A 19420-nucleotide genomic window follows, 5' to 3' on the forward strand; every position below is an offset into this window, starting at 1 on the left:
TAAGTGGACAAACATTTACAATCAGCAAGGGATCAAATACTTTTTTCCCTCTATGTAAACTAAAGCTCAACAGGTGCAGAGAGAGCTTAAGGTATATTTAAAAAAATCATGAAATAGGGGAGTGGCCTAATGCTTGAGTTAAATGGACGCACCGCATTAGAGCTCCTGAGGACCGAGCACTTCGAGTTTAAAAATCAGCTGTCTAAATAGCGAGATACTCACATTTATAGTCATACCTGCAAACAGCATGTCCCAGAGGAATAAATCTAAAGCCGGCAAAGCGGAGAAAGCCTCGTTCTTGCTGGCATGGACCTCCACAGTGAAAGCCAAAGAAGGCCTGAGCCTCTTCCAAAATGGCACCGGCCCACCATCAGATAAATGCTCCCGCTCACCTCCTGTCTCCCCAGTCCCCTCACAAGGGGAGGGACCCCTCACAGCAACAACCATGAGGGCAATGATGGCTGAATTTGCCACTACTATACAAAGCTCTATCAAAGCTCAGATACAGAGCTTGGCTACAGAGCTGCGCAAAGAGTTCCTAGATGTTGGCCGATGCATTGAGCACATGGAGAGAAAAATGGACGACTTTGCCAGAGTGCGCAATTCAGTAGCGGATAAATTGAAGGAGCTGGAAGACATTATACAAGCACAAAAGTTTAAGTTGGCGGACATAGAGGACTGCTCTCGAAGTAATAACCTCAGAATCTGTGGTGTCCTGAGGCAGTCACGGTGCAGGAGCTGCCCCACTACTTGCTGGGTCTCTTCTAGGTGCTTACTCCTGAAATACACCTGGACCAACTAACTGGTCGATAGGGCGAATTGCCTGAGAAGGCCTAAACACCTATAGCCCTCTGCGACTAGAGATGTGCTCACCCAAGTGCATTTTTTCCATGTCAAGAAAAAGCTGACAAGGGCCTGCAGGAATGGAGACCTCCCAGAACCTTACCAGCACCTGAAAATATTTGCTGACTTCTCAGCAGCTATGCTACAATTTTGGAAAAGCCTGGCTCCAATTTCTACAACTCTACGCACCAACGAGATCTAATACAGATGGGGATAGCCCGCCAAGTTCCTGGTACACTGTCACAGCACCATTCATCCTATTGCAACCGAAGAAGAGGGGGTGACCAAGCTGCAAGAATGCCAAGGATCCCAACTCCAAACATACCTAGAATGGAGCAGAAATGAGTCCACAGAATGACACCGTATTGGACTCAAGCATAGTCTGTGCTTCTGGGACTGATATGCTTCAACACAGCTTACCTTGCTGTGAGTGAGCTCATGGTAGAAGGTTCTGTGAGTAGAGTATCCTATGGGATACTACGTTACCTATATCCCTTAATACTGAGTAATGTTACTTGTTGTACTCACTTCTACATACTGCTTTATGTTATGGCTAGATCGTGACTCTGCCTGTAAGGATGGGAGGGCAGACTAACCCTATGGTATGTTTGTTGTTCCCAGCTTGGTGTTAGTTCATCCAAGACATTCTATTCATGGATGTACGGTCTGCCACAAACCACACTGAGGGAAATTGACCGACCGCACAGCCCAAATCTATGTAACTGCAGGAAAATGTGCTTGCGATCGGTCACAAAGCACTTCCGGCTAACTTTTTAACCCCTGGATGGAATTGTCTGAATTTTGAGTATGTTTGTATTTGAAGAATGCTGAGTAATAATATGTGCTTTTATGGAGATTGGATGTATAGTTTTAAAGTTATAGTACATGTGTAAAAGTATATTTTTCCTGCCTGTGATAATTACATTGACCCATTGTGTACAGTAATTATATCACAGGCAGAGGGGAGGATTTTGTGGGAATGAATGGGAGTGGTTTACTGCATATTATGTGTTTGATTGGTTGTTCTTCAAACCCCTGTGGGTGGTACTATGTGTGTAAAATCTGCATAAAAGAAAGCCTTTTGCTGCCATTAAACAGACCTGCTTGATCCTTTCCTGAAGCCTTGGCTCATGCTTGGGGGATGGGATAACTACACTCTTGGGGATTGCTATATTCACACTATACTCCCCAGGGTAAACTCTTGTAAGAGCTGTTCTTGTTCCTGCTACGCTCTCTGGAGGAAGAGAGGCCTGCCCACTGGAAGCTGGATCCTGGCCTTGTGTCCATGGTGGGGGTGAAAGACGGCGAGACCCCGGCGCAGCTGCATCGCTGGAAGTGGAGTCTGCAGTGCTGATGGTGTCGGTTGGAGTGCTTGGATTCCTCAGCAAGCACTAGGAGCATCGATTGGCGGAGGTACTCAGTCGGAGTGCCAGCGTTCCGTCACACTCATAATTAGTTAAAGGATCCCAAAAAACCTGAAAGATGACGATGACCGACAATCTAATGAAAATTAAAATTCATTTTGAACTGGCACTCAGTTAGTTAAAAAAAATTATCAGATATTAAAAATGCAAAATTTCTTATCCCATTCTTCAAATGAAAGCAGTTTTGTGTGTACTTCATTCAAGCAATCACTATGGAAATGATAACCACACTAATGAAAAACAAAATACAGCTTGTCATTGCCATGACTCCTTAATATTATTTATTGTTGCCATATAACGATTGCCATGCATAAACAGTATGTCCCCTGTAACGGAGCTTCCTGTACCCGGTTGGGTACCTCCACCGACAGATGCTCCTAGTGCTTACCGAGGGCTCCAAGCACTTCTCCAGACACCATAAGCACTGCAGATTCCACGAACCGCCACAGCTTAGTTGGGGCCCCGCCATCTCCTACCCACCCTGGACCTACGACAAAGCTCCAGGTTCCAGTGGATGAACCTCTCTTCCTCCAGAGAGCGAAGCAGGAACAGCTCTTACAAAAACTAGTGATTATTCAAGGGAGTATGAAGAGCATAGCAATCCCTTGTAGCCATTTCCCCCAATAAGAGACAAGACTCTAGATTGAGAGTAAATCAGGAAGAGAAAGTTTAATGGCACCCACTGGCCTTTTATACAAGTTTTACAGCAAAGGTGATGCTCAAGTGGACCTAGTTGGGCACCGAATACAAAACATACAAGCCAATAAAAACAGAGGTTTACATTCAGACACTCCCATACAGTGAACAATCTCTTCCCTCTGCCTGTGATATAATTAAGGTAGTTAATGCATTAACTTAATTATCCCCAGGCAGAAAACACACAAATTTTTATAAAGTACCATAAGTACCGCAAAACAAAACATATCCCCATGTTACATCCCCTGGTAGCTCTGATCTGGGTGAACAACATATCCAAAACACCCAGATCTGATCAGGGGTTTAGAAATGTTATGGAAGTCATATTTTGCCCAGTAGAACCTAGGATTTCATGCCCAAAACAATTCCATAGATTCGCTGCAAAGTGCCGCTGGAGGACCGACCGGGAACTGCAAGGTTTTCATGCCGAAAATAGTTCCTGGGCATTCGCGGATAAGTCCCCCTGAAGTCTATTCGCGTTTTTAGCCCATGCGAACAAGATGGCCGCCACCACATGTTCGATTGTCGAATGGCGGCCTCTTAGACTGTTAGGGAGTTCGAAGAACCAAATGTTAATAGTCCCAATAGGCACAAATAGGGTCTCTCAGTAGAGGTCCGCTTACTTCCAAAATGCATCCAAAGGTGAAGAGCCACAGGCACCACAGCGTAGGGTGAATACTCAGATAGGTTTATTTTGGAATTAAAGACAAAGCATCAATTCGGGAGGCCCTAGTCATGTATTGACTAAAACATTTTATCTCTGTTTTGTCCTTGATTCCACAATAAACCTATCACTGTATTCACCCTATGCTGTGCAGCCTGTAAAACTTACCAAAAAGTCATTTTGTGGTAAAAGGGGCATTGTTAATCTAAACTTGCAGGAGAAAGTGCTAACATTAGAAATACATGTTTGTATTTCCAACTTTAGAGTGCTGCTTTAAGTGTAGTAGTACTGAGGGATTTCCAGAAATAAATGAATATGAATATTTACATTTATATGGTAAAGAACCCTAAACTTTGTTCTACGTAGCAGTGTATTAGATGTGTTTTTATAGGTAAAAAAAAACAACAAAAAAAAACAGTGTAACCTCATGTATCACAGTATAAAATGAATACATAGCAGCAGTAATAATTAGATGTAAACATACTTTGGGATAGAGAAAATGTAAATGGTTCCCCTTATGCTTCTCACCCATTTAGTGAGGTGTTAAAAACCATGGTGCATTTGTATTCTATGTTCATGTACTAAATAGTCCATGTTGTATTTAAAGTAGGTTTTATGCTTTTTTTTTTTTAATAAAAAAAAACCTTGATAGTGAAGAAGTTCATTTAACCAATTTATTAGGTACTTAGGTTAGCTAGCATATGCTGAACTCAATATACTGTAATATTTTTCAATTGGGGTCAGGTAGTACTAAGAACTGCCAATACAATTTTGCTACCCATGTTCTTTATAGATATATAAAACAACACAATAGTCAACACATTGTAAAATTAGATAAAAAAAACTGAACTAAAACTGCTGTTAAACAGGTTGAACTGGGGACTTTTAGGAATTGATCTCTAAATGATTGGTCTCTGGATATGTAATCACTCAATATGTTTGTTAGTAAATATAATTGGACATATGGGAACATATATAGTCAAATTAAAAAAAAAGGTTGAGTTCAACAATTCAAATACAAGCTTTATAAATTATTAAGATATTGCATTCTATTTCTGTACAAGAATGGTGTACGCTACTTAACACTTTCTCTATTTCATTTGCTTTTAATGTGAACATTTTGCATGCATACTTTCTCAACAGTGTGTACTTAGAGGAAAAAACTGAATTCATGGTGCAATCTTGAAAAATGACACTCAAAAGAAAATGTCAAAGGTATTTTCTGAAAAAAGTGTTAAAATTACTGTTAGCGTTTTATTTATTTATTTTCTTTTTTTCCCCAGTAATAATCTGACAGTCATTTTTAAATTAGAAAATAGACTAGACCTCAGTAAGTGCCCAGAGGGCTTTGGGGATATTAAAAAAATAATTAAACAATAAATGTAATAATTCGTTGGATACATGTAACTGTAAACAGACCAAATATTAAATAGAAAACATAAATCACTAAATTATGGAGTTTATTCATTAAGCTGTGACTTGTATTGGATTAAGAACCAAACTGCAAAATTAAAGCCAGAAAAGATGATTCTGAATTACTCAGCTGCAATTGAAGCTTGATCTGAATTTTGGAATTTGGTTTTTAACTCTCCAATATTTAGAGCTTAATAAATTATCCAAGTGTTTGTAAACTAAAGTATTTTTAAACCATATCTTGTGCTTGAAAATATTAGATGTGAGTTTGTATAATGTATTTTGTTCTATAAATATATTGCAAGTATTTTAAAATGTATATTCGGGTTATTTTTATTTATTTAACTCAAAACTAATTATAGCAAAAAAAAAAAAAAAAACACCTTTCAAAAAAACAACATTCAACATTCACACAGTCAATCATTAACTTATGAATTGTCTGGAAATTTAAAGTGAATTTTTAGGACAAAATAGATAGACTGAAAACATAGCTACAATGAAAATGTGAAATTCACTTTGATTTCCAGACAATTCATACATTAGTGAATAAATAATTTGCTTGTATGCTCATTTTGGATTTGTATCCACTTAAAAACTATAAAGAAGTGTATATTATAATTTTAGGACATTGCTAAGAAAAATATAGTGCAAAAGCAATTTAGTATATTAATGCTGTAGTTTCATATATTCCTTTTTAGAGATGTTATTGTTAAGATAAAAACAACAGACCATACTTTATAATTAATTAATACATTTTATTTAGAGTGAATAAGTTGAAACACAAAAACAAAATGCAAAATAGAGATAAATAAAGATGCTTGATATTTATCACACTGCAAAATTTTCAAATAGTGTACATTTTGACCCACCACTTGTAATCCATGTGTGTTTATCTAGGTTTGCACACATCGTTGTGCTCTTAAAAGTGTCCAATCTTACTGGAATTTTACAGATGTTACATGTGTGCAGCCTACAAGCTTCGTCAAACTGGGAAAGACTTCCTGGTGTAGACGTCTGTCTTAAAGGGTTACTCTTAGCACCATGGCCACTTCAGTGATTCGAAGAGGTGCCTAAAAGTGACTATGTAGAGCATTTCACTATGAAATGCTGCCCATATCAATTATAAGATCTGGAGATAGTAATACTGACCCAAAGGAAACGTCAAACATCCATGTAAAATCACTGCAGATGCTTTGATCATTTTCTATAGCAAATGAACTGTTTCATCCTAATATTATATGAGTATTTGTCTCTATTTTGTATTTTGTGCTCATGAAAACTATGTATAAATATGAGTTTCACCCAGCAAACATGCCTTATGAGTCCTTAGTTTTTTAAAAGCTTGCAAAATATCCTTCTTATACATTTTTTGTTATTCTCATATAGGTAACTGGATAACACTATTATAAAACAACTGTTATAGTTAACTGGCTAACACTATTATAAAGCAACTATAACACAACTATTCGTTTTCAGCCAGGTAAGACAAGGTTCTCTGATTGTTGAATACAAAGGAAAATGATAGCGTTAGGAATACAAACCTTCAGATTAGTTTCAGCCCTCTCCTATAAAAAAAAAAAAACTGAGACATCCTTCCTGCTGCTGGCCACTCCACTTACCATGACATCATCTGGGTCTTGAGGTGATGGCCACTCTAATGCTTTTCATAAGAAATAATTTAAAATATGAACTGCAACCTCTAGTGGATGTCTGGAAAATTTTTAGGTGAAGACATTTTAGGTGTGTTTATTTCAAAAATTTAAATATAACAATTTCTAAAGAGCTGCAATGTTTTAAAACGACAGGGCCACTGATTCCAGGCTTTAGAAATCCTAAAGGATGTGTGATATTCAAGAAAATTACCCTTTTACATTCTCACATCTAGGCATGAGCTTGTTTTTAATAATTTTAAATTGCTGTAATTAATACATTTTGATCTACATTGTTATGTATGTAGATAAGTTGATTTCGTTTTTGATTATAGAAGGTGAGCAATTTGTTTGAGATGTCAAATTCGAACTTAAAATATTAGAATCCTTTTTTTTCCATTAACAGATTTTTTCCCCCCTTGAAAGTAATTCACAAACAGATTCCATTGGTACTTCCTTGTGGTCACTAATTCTCATGCTTTATCTATTAAATGATCAGATTTATTCTGGAAATGTAGGCATTCAAATAAAAAATGAATTCATTAATTTTCCACTCTTCATAGTCTAGTTAATAAATTAAGTTGCATAAATTTCATTTTGGTGTAATATTTCTGGGACAGCTGTTTCAGGGGAGCAGGTAGTGATATATATGTGGCAATAGTTTATTTTTTTTATAAACATGTATATTATGTAGACTAAATTGTTCCTTTTTTCTGCAGATAATGCTCATTGAAAATCAAACTGACATTTGTGAGGTTTGGATAGTTGGACTTCGGAAGCTCCATGAAAGCAGAACATTGTTTTTTCATTTTTTTCTCTTTATCTATATGGTTATTATAACTGGAAATCTATTAGTTGTGTCTTTAGTTTTGAGAAGCTACCTCCATTCACCAATGTACTTTTTCCTTAGTAATTTATCCTCATGTGAAATCATGTTTACCTTAAATATAGTGCCTCAATTTTTGCAAGTTTTATTGTCAGACGGAAGCAAAATTTCTCTAATGGGATGTTTAACGCAGTTTTATGTATGTGGTTCACTAGCAGCAACAGAGTGTTTTCTTCTTACTGCAATGTCATATGACCGCTATGTAGCAATTTGTAACCCGCTTCACTATAACTATCTCATGGACCTCAATGTTTGCCATCAAATTGCTGCCACATGTTGGGCTGGTGGATTTCTCTCAATGTTAACTACTCTAGTTCTCGTCTCCCGACTCACTTTCTGTGATCCTTGTATAATCGACCATTTTTTCTGTGATTTTGCCCCCATTCTTGACATATCCTGCTCAGATACTTATTTAGTCAAAATAGAGACATTTATTTTTACTTCATCAGTATCTCTCTTTACCTTTTTATTCATTATAGCCACATATGTTGCTATAATGATAACTATTTTTAGGATTCCCTTCTCCAGTGGAAGAAAAAAGTCATTTTCCACTTGTAGCTCTCACTTGGCTATTGTATCCACATACTATGGCACATTAATTACCGTGTATGTGGTTCCTTCTGGGGGGAACTCAAACACTACCAATAGGAGTCTGTCTCTAATGTATACTTTGGTAACGCCGCTCTTTAATCCAATTATATACAGCCTGAGGAATCAAGACATTAAGCTGGCAATATTAAAATTAGTCAAAAGCAAGAGCTAGTAATATCACTAATATATAGTTGTCATCCTTTTACACAGTGAAAACCTATATACAGGAGATTAGTGGATGTTTCATCACAACCAGCAAAATACACAAATGTTGGTTGACTACATTTGTAGTGCGAGTATTTGCCTAATTGTTAAGTAAGCATGTAAACAAATTATTTACATTATTGCATCATTATGACATTAATAAAAAGAGGTAAGAGGGTTAGATAGGAAATTTGAGAACCCGTTAGGGAAATAGATAGTGTATAGCTTTTTTTTGTTTGGTGTTTATGAAGCTTGATTTATAAAAAAAAGTCTGAGTGCCGTGCGTAGCGTTGCCACGGTAATCCGTGGCAACGCTCTGACCCCGCGGCTCTCGCGAGACTTACAGTGGAGGAGAAAGGAGCTGACCGGAATGGAGGAGAAGAGAGCTGACAGGAGCTGCAGGAAAGGTAAGTTACAGCTTGCTGCCAGCCCCCAACAGGACTGCCGGGCTTGTAATGAGCCCGGCGGTCCTTGTCTGTATTATGGCAATGTAAGTTGCCATAATACAGACAGTGACTCGAGTATAAGACGAGTGGGGCTTTTCAGCACAAAAATTGTGCCGAAAAACTCATCTTATACTCGAGTATATACGGTACTTGTGCTGATTTATAATACATGTGATGGCAGTTTTAGGAATGCAGCTACCCTCTAAAAAATAAACAAATAAAAACACATGCATTTTAATGTCTATATGTAAGCATCATGACTATATAGTAAGTATATTTACAATAATGTTTTGGCTTTACATGCTGCTATTGTAACCTAAAAAATAATTCCTGCAGTGTACTTGGTGTAGGGGTGCCGTTAACATTCTGTTTGCAGAGATGCAGAATAGGAACTTTGAAATAAAACGGGATGGACATAGTCCCCCCCCCCCTGCTCAAACTCATAGTCAACAATTTAGGGCTGTTAAAATATAAATGGAAGACCTAGTCCTCCCCCCCCCCCCAGCCTCCATCCATTTGCAATAGGTGAAGTCCTAATATTAGAAGTAAAAAGGGGAAGCCCTAGACCCTAACAATAGTGAGGGCAATATAACCTGCCACCAATGGTCTGCCACCATTGACACTAGGTTGTTGGGTCAAGGGCAGACATTAGGATGCCCCCTCCCACCCCCTTTATTTTATTAAAAAGTTCCCAGCTGCTGCCATGGTAGAGTGCAGGAGTGTGGATAATTATCTCCCCCCCCATTATTAATTTAAAAGTCCCTTAACAAATTGCCACTGGTAAAGGCAAATGAGGAACATAAACCCCCTTCTAATTTTGACATGGGGCCTTTATAAAGCTCAGTAGACATGCCCAGGCAAAGAACAATATTATTACAGAAATATGGAGGTCTTATTGACTCAATAGTTGTATTTTTTTATTTTTATTTTTTTACTATTTAATGTGGTTGCTAGCTAGCAAGCACTTGCCAGCCATCACATGATTAAAACTTGCATTGCCAAGGGTTTTTAATTGTTTGCCTAATGGCTTCTAGCACTGCTAGCTAGTGTGGATTTTCTTAAATGTGTGCCCCTATTTGCAACATATAGTATAGATTTTAGCCATCCGGCGGTGTTCTGCCTGGCTGAAATCTGAACATGTTTAATAGCATGAACAATATCTGGATTTTGAGGTCTGAATAGAGCTGTATGCAGATGTATGATTTTATCTTATTTGGTACAGTAGATAACCTTGATAGTGTTATTATGAAGAATTCCTACAAGTCAGGACAGATTACTTGCTTTAAGCTTACCGTATGTCTTGTCATGAGAACCTGACACAATAATCAGTGGTGGGAATACAGGGAGTGCAGAATTATTAGGCAAGTTGTATTTTTGAGGATTAATTTTATTATTGAACAACAACCATGTTCTCAATGAACCGAAAAAACTCATTAATATCAAAGCTGAATATTTTTGGAAGTAGTTTTTAGTTTGTTTTTAGTTATAGCTATTTTAAGGGGATATCTGTGTGTGCAGGTGACTATTACTGTGCATAATTATTAGGCAACTTAACAAAAAACAAATATATACCCATTTCAATTATTTATTTTTACCAGTGAAACCAATATAACATCTCAACATTCACAAATATACATTTCTGACATTCAAAAACATAACAAAAACAAATCAGTGACCAATATAGCCACCTTTATTTGCATGGACACTCAAAAGCCTGCCATCCATGGATTCTGTCAGTGTTTTGATCTGTTCACCATCAACATTGCGTGCAGCAGCAACCACAGCCACCCAGACACTGTTCAGAGAGGTGTACTGTTTTCCCTCCTTGTAAATCTCACATTTGATGATGGACCACAGGTTCTCAATGGGGTTCAGATCAGGTGAACAAGGAGGCCATGTCATTAGATTTTCTTCTTTTATACCCTTTCTTGCCAGCCACGCTGTGGAGTACTTGGACGCGTGTGATGGAGCATTGTCCTGCATGAAAATCATGTTTTTCTTGAAGGATGCAGACTTCTTCCTGTACCACTGCTTGAAGAAGGTGTCTTCCAGAAACTGGCAGTAGGACTGGGAGTTGAGCTTGACTCCATCCTCAACCCGAAAAAGCCCCACAAGCTCATCTTTGATGATACCAGCCCAAACCAGTACTCCACCTCCACCTTGCTGGCGTCTGAGTCGGACTGGAGCTCTCTGCCCTTTACCAATCCATCCATCTGGCCCATCAAGACTCACTCTCATTTCATCAGTCCATAAAACCTTAGAAAAATCAGTCTTGAGATATTTCTTGGCCCAGTCTTGATGTTTCAGCTTGTGTGTCTTGTTCAGTGGTGGTCGTCTTTCAGCCTTTCTTACCTTGGCCATGTCTCTGAGTATTGCACACCTTGTGCTTTTGGGCACTCCACTGATGTTGCAGCTCTGAAATATGGCCAAACTGGTGGCAAGTGGCATCTTGGCAGCTGCACGCTTGACTTTTCTCAGTTCATGGGCAGTTATTTTGCGCCTTGGTGTTTCCACACGCTTCTTGCGACCCTGTTGACTATTTTGAATGAAACGCTTGATTGTTCGATGATCACGCTTCAGAAGCTTTGCAATTTTAAGAGTGCTGCATCCCTCTGCAAGATATCTCACTATTTTTGACTTTTCTGAGCCTGTCAAGTCCTTCTTTTGACCCATTTTGCCAAGGAAAGGAAGTTGCCTAATAATTATGCACACCTGATATAGGGTGTTGATGTCATTAGACCACACCCCTTCTCATTACAGAGATGCACATCACCTAATATGCTTAATTGGTAGTAGGCTTTCGAGCCTATACAGCTTGGAGTAAGACAACATGCATAAAGAGGATGATGTGGTCAAAATACTCATTTGCCTAATAATTCTGCACTCCCTGTAATGAACAGAGACCCTTGTTCTAGACATGGGGGGGGGGAGCAGGGCTATATGTACCACAAAGCTAACAAGGCATTTGCCTTGGGTGGCACTTTCCACGGGGCGGCAAAAAATGACGCCCCAAATGCCCACGCTTGTCAGCCTTGTTTTATGGGGGCTCAAGAGCTGGCTGGCTGGCCACCTTTAGGCCTCCCCTGGGGCAGGCAACCATTTGACTTTTGGGCAAGCAGCGAGGGAGCACTTTCCCCTGAGCTTTCCCTGCTCAGCGACCTGCAGTGACTTCCGGGATCACTCTGCGGCGTGCAAGGGAGCTGAGCATTGAGATCACTGCTCCCTCACTGACAGCTTAATGCAGCCACCTGCCTGCCTGCACATCCACCTGCCTTCTGTCAGGGAGTTTTTGTCTGTCTGTCAGTGAATGTGTGTATGTCTGTCAGTGAGTTCTGTGAGTGTGTGTGTCCAGTGTGTAAGCCTTCAGCCACTTACCTTGTCAGTCTGACAATCTGCCGACATTGGGATCGGTCGGACCGCCGCTCCCACGCCGGGAAATGATGCATTAAGCATCAGGGACGCCAGCCGCTTTGCGCCCGCCCCTTTTAAAGAAGCGGAGCATGTGTACAGATGCCCTAAGGTCAGAAGAGCTCTAAACAAGAGAGCTCAACGCACACGAACCTTTTGGGGAGTGGTTATGATAATCACACCCCAATCATATAAAAGCCCAGTCTGCCCCAAATCAGTGTCCTGTTGTTGTTCCTAGTGTGCCTTGTGTTCCTAGGGTCCCCTCTTTATTCTGTATTCTTTTGATCATTCTTTGTTTTTTGACCCAGCTTGCTCTTGACTATTCTTATTTCTGGTTTCCCTGACTCAGCTACGTTCCTCGCTATTGTTGTAACGGATCACCTGGCACCCCGACTTGGTACCTCCGTTAATGGATGCTCCTAGTGCTTCCTGAGGACTCCAAGCACTCTGGCAGACACCATAATCACCGAATCCGAGAAACCTTTAAATTCTCCCAAGCGTATGAATGCTGTAGACCATTGAATAGGAACCATACGAATAGGCTTGTACTCCTAGCAGTCAACTGGAACAGCATACAATAAATCCTTCCCCCCAATAATGAGACGACACATCACTTTGAGGGTAAAACAGGAACTCTGGACTGGCTCATCCAGCCTGGCTTTTATTACACTAATCCACATACAGGCCACACCCAGGGGGAGGCATAAAATAACCAATCACATACATGGTTCAGCCCACACATCCCCTCCCCTCAGATAACATTAAACTCAATTATCCGGTACACTTTTTCAGCCAAGTTCTGGATGTACCCCAAAACCCGGGGGTACACCTTTAAATCCAGCCTCGCTGGATAGCCCTTATTCAGGGGGACAACATATCCAAAATTCAAGTAATTCGGATGAATGGTTCGTGAGATATGGGGTTCCAAAGATTTGACCGACCGCATGGGTAAAGGATCCGAAAACAGTTCCATGCATTTTGGCCCTGCGGTCGGTCACAAACAAGGGAATGAAAACAGGCGAATTGCCTGTGGTATAGAGCCTGGAGAGGGTTTGAATGAATTCCCTTGTTTATGGGGTTCTTTCTACCGAACGACGGGTCATTCGGTAGTTTCCATACGAATTTCTGGAAGTATGGAGGTCTCAGCGGTGTTTGCCTAGTCAAGTGTCCGATTTTAGTTCCAGACACTCGACGGCAAAACACCGCTGTTCGGTAGTTTAAGATGGCCGCCGCCACGTGTTTGTTTCCCGAATGGCGGCCACCCAGAGGACAAAGAATACATTACATGGATTGCCAATTACCTGTTTGCAACATTGTTGCAAACTGTAATTGGAGGCACACTTATTCCTGGGTGGTCTGGTTGTTCGGTAGTTTCACTCAATATAATAAATGGAGTGATTCTACCGAACAATCAGATGAATGCTGCATACATATCCCAGGTTAAACTTAATACACATATAATATTACAGGCAGTACACTAGAATATGTATCACAGTCTTAAAGGGACAGTAGTCCCAAAAGTCCCAATATGTCCATAGATGCTGTTAAAAGGGCCAGTAGCAGCAATATACAGTACAATATGCCCCAAATAACCCAGGGGCCATAGTCAGCAGGTAGGAGGCTAGCAAACAGGCTTCTCCAGGGCCCAGTGGCGAGGTTGGTTTCGCCACAATTGTGTATTTCTTACTTCCCTTGACCTTGGTTTGCTTCTGGCATTTTTTGTAGTTTCTATTTTATCCGGCCATTCTAAGGACCGGTTTAGGGACTTTCTATGTGTCTCTGTTGTTCTGGTGGTTTTCACTCTGCGTATTGGGTTTAATCGTTACACAGTGAATGTGTGTGTCTGAGTGATTGTGCGTGTTTGTCAGCAAGTGTGCCAGTCTGTCAGTGCTTATGTGTGTCTGTCAGTGCATGTATGCATCTCTCAGTGTGTGTCTGAATGATTGTATGTGTCTGTCAGATTGTGTCAAATCAGTGAGTATGTGTGTGTGTGTCTGTGTATGTCAGTGTTTACTGGTCCATGAGTGTGTGTGTGTCAGTGTTTGTCTGTCAGTCAAAATGTGTGTTAGTTAACAGGAAGAGGTGTGGCCTCCACAAGAAGGGGTGGGTCATTTTAAATTAGGGGATTCCTGAGATCTGTCATGCTTAGGGGAGCACCAATCCAAAATACACCACTGGGTGGGGTGCCAGGGTGAGTGGATATAAGTGAGTGAGAGGTTGGGGAATGTGTATGTGACAGGGTGGTTGGTTATAAATTAAAGGGAGCTGAGATTAAAATTGTGGCAAGGTGGATTATGCATATTCTACTAACAGCAGAGTGACTTCCAAAATAAGGTAGCATATTGAAACAAGAGTGCTAAAGCAGGCTTTAAGACTTATTATTGAGACTATTCACATTTGGCAAGGAAAAGGTTCAATTAACATCAGACCAAACCTCTGCCAATGCCGCACCCTGCATGCAAATCCAGTATACCTAGAAACCAATCTGATTGGAGAAGATATAAGTTGCTGGAAGGCAGGTACCTTCCAGTTGCTAGAAGGTAGGTACATTTGGGCCCTTATACTGTTGCACTGACAGCACTACCAATATATTTCTACCACTAATGATAACCTCTGATGTATAAACAGAGCTGTCATAATACACATACTCAAAAGCTAGATTCTCCATTTTGAAGTATTTTGTTCACCATATCTATACTTTATTGATTTGTTAATAAGTTGGACCAATCCAAGGAATAATGTTACTGTTCACCTGAGAGGTAGTTCACCTATGATGGATGTGCTTGTACGCATAATTTTGCCATCTAGTAGAACAGACTGTTACTGCATATATACTATTTATTATACTCTGGTTTGGACCACCATATTGCATTCAAGCAAGAAAAATGTGGCTTTTTGTGTACCACAATAATTTTGTGTATTTATGTATTAGAGATTGCAATGGTTACCTTATGTGTCATGCTCACATAACAGGGCAGGTCATTAAAGCTCAACTCATCCTATGGGTACAAGGTGTTTGCAATAATGCTATATATATGAAGTGGTGTGTCTAGGATGTTACCACCCCAAACCAGGACCAGGGTACCAGCTAGAAACATATATATTTAGGTGTTAGACAAAGGTGCACGTTTGCCCCAAAACAGGTGTCAGGCTGCTAATTAATTTAACTGAGTACTAACGAGTGTCGTGTTGGGCTTTAATCTATGTTTTTTGTGGGGTTTTTTCAGGTATTTAAATAGTCACTTTGGAACTCAGGTTTGGAGTATGATAGGCTGGCATTTGTACCAAAACCAAATATTTAGGAGAGAAATCCTTAAACCTCTCATTTGACCAACAACAACACACAGGCAGAAAATTCAGTTGAATAAGATAGTATTTGAGGCTCTATGAAGAATGACTTCAGAGTTAATAAGCACAGATAGTATGCAATGGTAGAAGGGAAGCAGTGCCTTGTGGTTGATATGTTGATATGTAAAATAAGAGGACAGGAAAACAAAATATAGTGCAGTATCTTCCAAAAATTGTTAAAAAAAAATAGAAATGCACTTACAGGTTTTTGGAGCTACAGATCAGCTCTAAATGATAGTGTCTAGGCGGTACGATCTCGACCTGTGGATATGCTGGTCCAGTGAAGTCTTGGAAGATGGTATGTCTGGAACCGATCCCAATAGGGCTGTGTAATTATCCAAGCTATAGCAGCAAATCACTGATGTAGATATTTATGTAAAATAATAAAACAACAAACAGTGCTCACTGGTTGAAATGTAAATAAAAGAAAAGAAACTTACACAAGGGGTGTTTCAAAGCACTTTTTAATCCATCACAAAATTTCTAAAATTGAATGAAATAGAAAAAATGACCCCCCCATCTGAAGAGGGGAAAAACTGCCAAAAATTTTAAGTAGAAAAGAAATGGGTTGTATTTTTGAATTAAATACTCTGGTACCCCATGGGTTAAATGCCAACCTTTATAATAGTTTTTATTACTTTATCCTTATTTTTATTTTATTTATTCTCTGTATTACATTTGTAATTATTTACAGTTTAAGTTCATGCTAGTTTCCCAAATTGCTCCAAAGTTTTTACTATGTTACCATATGTGTCAAAACAAAGTGTTACATTTGTATTTTGAATTTGGAGTTTTCACTTCCCTTATATCATTTACATTCCTATTTCTTCACATTATCGATACTTTATTTTCCTCTTTTATTTCCCCCTCCGGGCTCTTTTACTATGTTTCCCAGTATTCCCCTTTCTCCTTCTGCACCTTTCCGCCATCTTGGAAAGGCACAGATTACTTTTCAATATTTTGTTCCCCTGTCTTCAATTTTTGTTGCCTTTCCTCTGCTCTAATATATTTTTCTTATCTTTTTATTTCTATTGTATCAGGTTCCCTGTTCACCATGGCCCGGGCCAACTTGGAGCACCTGTTTTGTGCACCATAGCTGTATTATATATGCTGGTTTCTATTGTTTCTGCAGTCAAAAAAAGCTCATGTATTTTACCTTTTATTTTTTAATTTCTGATAAAAGTAATATACTTTTTACCTACTCTGCACCCCCCCCCCCCCCCCCCGACAGGTGTTTTAAGATTGTATCAAGAGGACTCTTTCATCATTATTTTGGGTGGGGATTTTACCACCTAAATTGTTGGGATTAAGCAAAAAGTCTCTTTGCTCCCCTTTTGTGAGTACCTCTTCTTTTATTTATTTTTATTTGTGTTTTTACCAGTGAGCACTATTTGTTGTTTTCTTCTTTTACATCAATATTTGATGCTACTAAGCTTGGACACTTGGACTCGATCCGGACATACCATCTGCTAAGACTTCATTGGACCAGCATATGCACAGGTGGAGATTATATCGCCCAGGGGCTAACATTTGGATATGATCTGTATCTCCAAAAAACTGGAGATATATTTTGTTTCACCAATTTTTAGATGGTGCACTATATTGTCTATTTCTGTACACTTATTTTACATATAAACTGATTGTCACCTGGACCTGAGGACACCGACAAGACACTGCTTACCTTCTACCATTTTTTACTATGTTTTCTACCAGAAAGAAACTCTGGCCTGGATTGTGTCAGCTGCCTACCAAATATATATTTATATAAGCACATATAGCTAGAGACAGATAGCCATTTGTTTATAAAACATCAAATTCAGGGTCTGAACACTTCAACTATTTAGAAAGGGATACTAAAGTGTGACAGATCCATCTGTACAGACTAGTATTGCTGGTTCGTCTGTTTGCCTTTATTTCGTTGGATTTCCTGTCCGTATGACCCAGTTTGTGTTGTTCCTGAACACCGATTGAATCTACCGAACGGACGGCCACCCAGGAGAGGAGTGTTCTGCTGGTTAACTTCTTGGCCCCAATTAGAACGTTGTGGTTAACCGCAGAAACCTCTCCATTCCATTTGTATGGGGGGTCGTCGTTCGTATGCCGACCGCGAGGCAGCGGCCATTTTGGGACACGAGGAAGGTCAGCGGTGTTCGGTGTTGATTCTATGGAGCTAAAAGCGGACACATTATCTACCGAACACCGCTGGAAGCTGCCGCCCGCGTTCTATTTCATCCAGGCATACGAACACCGGTCTGTTCGAGAGTTTTGTAACGTGCGTACGGACTTCACCCAGATAGCCGTCCCATGGAGTCAATCGTATACCGAAAGACTTGTGAGAGACTTTGACTCCATGGCGATTGAACTATGTACATCGGATCTGAGCGCTATTCGTTAGAAATATGCACTCAGATCCAGGCTAGATGGGGATACATTACACAAACCATATGTATTCGGTATTTCCTCATTTATGTATTTAAATGTATATTTCATATTGTATTTAAAATGGCGATTTGCCTCTATCCTTGGAGATAATTAGGTTTCTTCCCAATTATCTCCAGGATAGAGAGGAAGGATGTATGGGTAAGATGGGGAGGGCTTACACCTAAACCACTGCGATTGGCTACTGTCCAATATGTGTTACAGTCTTCCACAAGGTCCCCTAGGGGAGTGTCCACCTTGTGGGAGACCTGCATAAATACCGGGCAGGTAGCCCTCATTAACCCCTTAAGGACACATGACATGTCTGACACGTCATCATTCCCTTTTATTCCAGAAGTTTGGTCCTTAAGGGGTTAAAGCAGATTCCTGTTTGACCCTAAAGACGGAGCTTGGTCTTGTGGGGCAATTATTACTGGGAAAGCGCTTTTCGTTATTTCTAGCTGTGAAAGGAGTTCGGCTGATTTTATGGTCGGGAGTTGCCGCGTTCACGTATCCTCCGTTCGGGAGTTTGATGGTCGGCTGTACAGAACCTGCATTTCTAGAAAAGGGGATTATTGACTAAACGGCGGCTTCATCTATCTGGCGGTGAGTGTCATAACATAAAGTAACCACCACACTTGAGCATTTCAGTTGGACACATAGAGGTATTAATTAAATGACCATTCTTTTTGCCTAATTGAAAATAATGCAGATTGTAACATTTGCTACACGTAAACATACTAGGAATATGATAGTACCAGAATTAACAAGAATTTGTTTAGTGTAACAGAATCATTTTTCACATTTGGATTTGCACAGGGTGGGTGCTTTTCTTTCAAAAAAGATAATAAACGTATACTTTTTAATATTTTAAATTTCAATCTTCCACAACTGTCTCTATAAACATTTTTATACCGCCCATTTTACAGACTGGTGCCTTGATTCTACATTATTAGCAAAGCCCAGACAACAACCATCAACTGGTTTTATCCAATATATTTTGATGGATTTATTGGATTTAATGGCAGCCAAAATTGTAGTAGCTGAAACCGATAAACTGGAAGGATGGGTGAGGAAAATTCTCTGATAAATGTGCTTTAGCAGAGCATTTATCTGACTTTTTCAATTGATAGTCCTGTTAGTCATTTAAAAAACAAAACAAAAAAAACACGTAAAAACCAGTGTGGTCAATATATATATATATATATATTAGCACAAGGTAGGCTTAAAAATCTCAGCCATGCCGCCATTTGCAGCATATCCACTAAAAACTTAGCAGTGCATGGCTGCTTGCTGTAATAAAACACTAGACATGGAGCAGCTGTTGCTCCCCAGTTGCTAGTAACATATAGCGGGATATGGTACAGTCCACCCCCAACTGGTCTGGCAGTGTCCCTGGGACAACGCCTTGCTGGAGAACAATGAGACAG

General features: G+C 39.7%; 1 protein-coding gene across 1 annotated transcript; it reads left to right on the forward strand.

The window, feature by feature from the left end:
• The first annotated feature begins 247 nt into the window (after positions 1–247).
• On the forward strand, positions 248–8338 carry LOC134612064 (olfactory receptor 6N1-like). Its single transcript, XM_063456444.1, has 3 exons — positions 248–689; positions 7310–7326; positions 7409–8338. The coding sequence occupies exons 1-3, from the start codon at positions 248–250 to the stop codon at positions 8336–8338; spliced, it is 1389 nt and encodes a 462-aa protein (XP_063312514.1).
• Positions 8339–19420: the final 11082 nt, after the last annotated feature.

Source organism: Pelobates fuscus, chromosome 5, assembly GCF_036172605.1.
Source record: "Pelobates fuscus isolate aPelFus1 chromosome 5, aPelFus1.pri, whole genome shotgun sequence".
NCBI lineage: Eukaryota > Metazoa > Chordata > Amphibia > Anura > Pelobatidae > Pelobates > Pelobates fuscus.

Excerpts from the sequence above, each read along its gene's own strand:
- LOC134612064 (XM_063456444.1), top strand. The coding sequence starts at position 248 with ATGTCCCAGAGGAATAAATCTAAAGCCGGCAAAGCGGAGAAAGCCTCG.